A 4,999-nucleotide genomic window follows, 5' to 3' on the forward strand; every position below is an offset into this window, starting at 1 on the left:
TAGAGATTTGGGGTTTCGCACAAGACAGAAAGATGAGGCTCTGCAGATTCTTGATCTTCCGTTGGATGATCCGTTAGCAACCACCCCACCCCGACGAGGAGGCGCATCCCAGGGCGCCTTACCAGCGAAAAGCCCTTGGTCCCCTGTCCAGCGTGGCTCCTCTCCTTCAGGAACACACTCACCTACAACAACCCGCTTCCCTTCCTTCTCCTTCCTGTGACAACCCAGGTCCTCGGCAGTATGGCTCATCCTCACTGCTGCCCCTGCTCTTCATCCTCTCAGCCCTTCGTACCTCCTCTATCGACGCAGCCCATTTCATTCTTCTAACTCTGCTTCAAGGGCCTCGACGTCCCAAGGCTAGCCTGGGTCTGCGTGCGTTGGCAGCTCCTGGAAGCAGGGATCAGGCTCCACAGAGACAGGAGAGCGTTTTCCTGGGCCCTGGTTCATGCTCACATTCTCACAACAGTCTGCCCTATTGCACTAGGTGGAAGCATGTGACAGGATCCCCAAGATGTGGACTTGGAGGCATCTGGCCCACTGGGCTTAGACTTGGGTTGGGAAAGAAACTTTTTTCCTTTGAGACGGAGTTTTGCTCTTGTTGCCCAGGCTGGAGTGCAATGGCATGACCTCAGCTCACCGCAACCTCCGCCTCCCGGGTTCAAGCGATTCTCCTGCCTCAGCCTCCCGAGTAGCTGGGATTACAGGCATGCGCCACTATGCCTGACTAATTTTGTATTTTTAAGTAGAGACAGGGTTTCTCCATGTTGGTCAGGCTGGTCTTGAACTCCCGACCTCAGGTGATCTGCCCACCTTGGCCAGAAGGAACTTTCTTTTAGCGGAGCAAAGCAGGGCGCTCTGTGCTTCTGTGTGCCAACTCACTCTGTCCTCGCAGCAACCCTGTGAATAGGAAGGACACCTCATCTCCATGCCCTAGACAAAGAAGCAGAGGCAGAGGAAGGTAACTTGCCCGTGGTCTCTGAGCTGGTAAGTGGTGTGGTTGTCATTAGGGCCGTTCACTGCATATTTCAGTCTCTTGGCCTTCCAGACACTTCCTGGTCCCCTCGTGGTGAAGCAGGCCAGGTGATGAGTTCTGGCCAGTGAGCTGTGAGCAGAGGCAATGGGTGTGCTTCTGGGCTGCACATGTCACTGCTGGCCTGAGAGCTTTCAGAGCTCCCTTGTCCTTTGCCAGAGAGACCACGGTGGCTTTCCCATCTGCCTGGGTCAGAGGTGGGCAGGTGTCTGGGCTCCAGACCCCAGGTCTTCCCAGGACCCCTGGAGCCCTCAGTCCCTAGGAAATGACATTACACCAGGCTACACGTGGCTCTCTCTCTGGTGTCTCTGTCCACGGGGTTTCAGGTCATGTCCTCTTGAGCAAATCCACCAGAAACTCGCCTGCTATGAATCCTCTACCTTCTTCTCAGTGAAATCTTGTGCTTTGGAAATCACCCATCATCAACCCTAATTCTTTCCCCTTTCGTCCTGGAGGGCGGAGCAAGGCCAGCTGGCCCAGCCTGCTTTCCACGCGGATAAGAGAGAGCACATGGTGCTTGGCCCCCTGAACCCTGCTAACACGAACTCAGCCGTCCATGGGCCTGGCGTCCTCCGCAGGCCTGCCCCATCTGTCTGTCCTTTCTGAGACACACACACATACACATGCGCTGCGCACACTCAACACACAGGGCTGTCGGAGCCAGGTGAGGCGCCAGATAACAGCGTGTTCTCCTGACTTAGTAATCTCATCCCTCTGAACCCTTCACAGTGCTTTCCAGCCCGACCACCTCCTGCCCGGTATACCTGCCTTATTCCACAGACTTGATTCTGGCTGCTTATAAAGATGTGTCAGCCCTGAAAGATGGGAGTTGATTGTCACCAAGGAAATGAAAAAGAATGTGCTTCCAGGGCTAACGGCAGTTCCCAAAGGAATTTTTTTTTTTTTTTTTTTTTTGAGACGGAGTCTCGCTCTGTCACCCAGGCTGGAGTAGTGGTGCGATCTCAGCTCACCGCAAGCTCCGCCTCCCAGGTTCACGCTATTCTCCTGCCTCAGCCTCTCCGAGTAGCTGGGACTACAGGAGCCCGCCACCACGCCCGGCTAAATTTTTTTTTGTATTTTTAGTAGAGACGGGGTTTCACCGTGGTCTCGATCTCCTGACCTCGTGATCCGCCCGCCTTGGCCTCCCAAAGTGCTGGGATTACAAGCGTGAGCCACCGCGCCCGGCCCCCAAAGGAATATTTTTATGAAGTGGAGGCTGGCACCCCTAGGAGGAGTGCTGAGCCTGGTGGGGTGACTCAGGTGGGGCAGGGCGGCGGGGTGACTCGGGTGGGGCAGGGTGGCATGGTGGTGGTTACACACTCAGACACAGGCCTGTGTGGCTCCTCTGCACAGCCCTCACCTCACTCCTTCCCCACACCTGGACACACGTGGCCTTGAATGTATACCCATTCCCTACACAGACATGTGGCTCCCACAAGCAGGCCAGACGTCAAGGTTTCAAACTGCCTATTAATCCAGTGTCCCCAAGATGCCCAGAATACTGTGGGGTGGCCAGAATCCACTGGCCGTCATGAGGCAGGGGACCCTGAGGGACCTCTGGCCAGCACCAAAATGACCAAAGTCAAAACTCAAAGGGCCACAACTGGGGCCAGTGCTCAGTGCTCTAGGCAGCTCTCCAGAGCTCTGAGTCTTTGTTTGTTTTTTTTTTTTTTTTTTTTTTTTTTGAGACGGAGTCTTGCTCTGGTGCCCAGGCTGGAGTGCAATGGCACAATCTTGGCTCATGGCAACCTCCGTCTCCAGGGTTCAAGCGATTCTCCTGCCTCACCCTCCTGAGTAGCTGGAATTACAGGCACCCGCCACCATGCTCAGCTACTTTTTTTTGTATTTTCAGTAGAGACGGGGTTTCTCCATGTTGGTCAGGCTGGTCTTGAACTCCCGACCTCAGGTGATCCACCCGCCTCGGCCTCCCAAAGTGCTGGGATTACAGGCGTGAGCAACCGCGTCCGGCCAGAGCTTTAAGTCTTTACTGAAGCAACGCACAAGAGGTCAGAGCTTTGGGGGAATTTATTGAGAGCAGGTTTTGCGTACCAAAAGGGTGCTGGGCTTGCATCTGTCATTGGCAGGTGTCACAGCTGCTGGTCTCTTTACTGCCATCAGTTGGTTGGCCAGACTGCAACAACCACGATAGCCACAAGCAGCAGTAAAATCACCATGATCATCCCTGAAAAAGAGCAGAAAATACTACTTTTAATGATTCCTACCAGAAAAGCGTCACACATTCTGAGTGTCTGCAGAGAGTCAGAGGGATGTATTTCCCTCTGAGCCTTCAGCTTGTACGAGGCGGAGAGGGGTGGTCGGCGGCCTGGGGCACTGCTGCTGCTACACAGCTCTGGCTTTGCAGGATGGTGAGTGCAGAAGGCAGGGGCCTGGGTGTGGCCAGACCTCCCCAGGCAGCACTCAAGCCAGGAGGGGGTGCCTGCTATGCCCCTAACTCTAGCATCTGTGTACACCCTGGACCACAGGGGAGGGCAGAAGCTGCTGACGACAGCCACCCTCACTACCCAATCAGATTATGCATTGATGATGCGTTGATAAAGCAAAGGGCTTAGGAGAGCATTCTAGAACCCATTTCTCCATTCTCCACATGGCTTCACTTTGTCTTCTTGAGTCCAAGATCCTCAAGTCACCCATTTGTAAAAATGTTCACCGATAGAGGTGCTTGTTTTGATATATACTTTTTCTGCTAGTATTTGCTAGTTTCATTTCCTGACGTTTTTGGCTGGAGAGCAGGGGCCCTCCTGGCCAGCCCACGCTGGGTGCCACTCTGCCTGCCAGTCCCGCCCTGCCTTCTCTGGGTCGTACGTCTGGACTGACCATTGCCTGTTCCTTCACCTGATGCTGATGAAGTGGGCCCCACAGAACGCAGCTCTCACTCAGTGCAATGAGCTCACTGTCTCCCATGTTCACTTGCCCAGTATTTAACAACGAGTGTTTACCGCGTGCCAGGTACCAGCGGCGACAAGGTATAGCATAACAGAGAAGGGGCGCCCTACTACAAAGTAAGCACTCAAGAAAGGTTTGCTCACTGAAGAGTCCTTGAGCTGCCAAGGCCCCACGAGGGAGGTGGGTAGCAGAGGAGGAGAGGTCCATGAAAATGCTTCAGAAAGTAACAGGGGGAGCCACGTGTGCAGGGTCACAGGGTCATGCGGCCATCAGGACTGCTCAACACCACTGTAGTCTGTGGCATACGTTCGTGAGCAAAGAAAATGGTAAGTTTCAATTAGACATTTGTGAACATAAGAGTGCAATTTGCTTTCCGGTCCAAGTTCACAGACTTCCTGAATCCCCTCCACAGATCTCAGGATTCAATGTGGATCAGGCCGTATCAATCTTAAGCTCAACCCATGTGGGCACTGCACCACGGCTTTGAATATTGAAGAGACTTAAAAATGTATGGCAAGTGGCCGGGCGTGGTGGCTCACGCCTGTAATCCCAGCACTTTGGGAGGCCGAGGCGGGCGGATCATCTGAGGTCAGGAGTTTGAGACCAGCCTGGCCAACATGGTGAAACCCTGTCTCTACAAAAACTATATTTTAAAAATAGGCTGGGCACGGTGGCTCATGCCTGTAATCCTAGCACTTTGGGAGGCCGAGGTGGGCAGATCATCTGAGGTCAGGAGTTCGAGACCGGCCTGGCCAACATGGTGAAACCCCATCTTTACTAAAAATACATTAAAAAAAATAGGCTGGGCACAGTGGCTAACGCCTGTAATCCCAGCACTTTGGGAGGCCAAGGCGGGCGGATCACGAGGTCGGGAGATCGAGACCATCCTGGCTAACACGGTGAAACCCCATCTCTACTAAAAATACAAAAAATTAGCCGGGTGTGGTGGCAGGCGCCTGTAGTCCCAACTACTTGGGAGGCTGAGGCAGGAGAATGGCATGAACCCGGGAGGTGGAGCTTGCAGTGAGCCAAGATCGTGCCACTGCACTCCAGCCTGGGCAACAG

At 54.0% G+C, this 4,999-nt stretch overlaps 1 protein-coding gene across 2 annotated transcripts in view; it reads right to left on the reverse strand.

Annotated features, from left to right (window-relative positions):
• Positions 1–3,019: 3,019 nt before the first annotated feature.
• STX8 (syntaxin 8) overlaps positions 3,020–4,999 on the reverse strand; it is a 312,508-nt gene continuing 310,528 nt past the window's right edge. Inside the window, exon 8 of one of the 2 annotated variants that reach the window (XM_032138358.2) lies at positions 3,020–3,212. In XM_032138358.2, coding sequence (XP_031994249.1) covers positions 3,145–3,212 — 68 coding nt within the window. In that variant the 3' untranslated portion in view covers positions 3,020–3,144. The remainder of the gene's footprint in view (positions 3,213–4,999) is intronic. The other variant, XM_058431552.1, reaches the window with a different exon arrangement.

This window comes from Hylobates moloch, unplaced genomic scaffold, assembly GCF_009828535.3.
Source record: "Hylobates moloch isolate HMO894 unplaced genomic scaffold, HMol_V3 SCAFFOLD_19, whole genome shotgun sequence".
NCBI classification, from domain to species: domain Eukaryota; kingdom Metazoa; phylum Chordata; class Mammalia; order Primates; family Hylobatidae; genus Hylobates; species Hylobates moloch.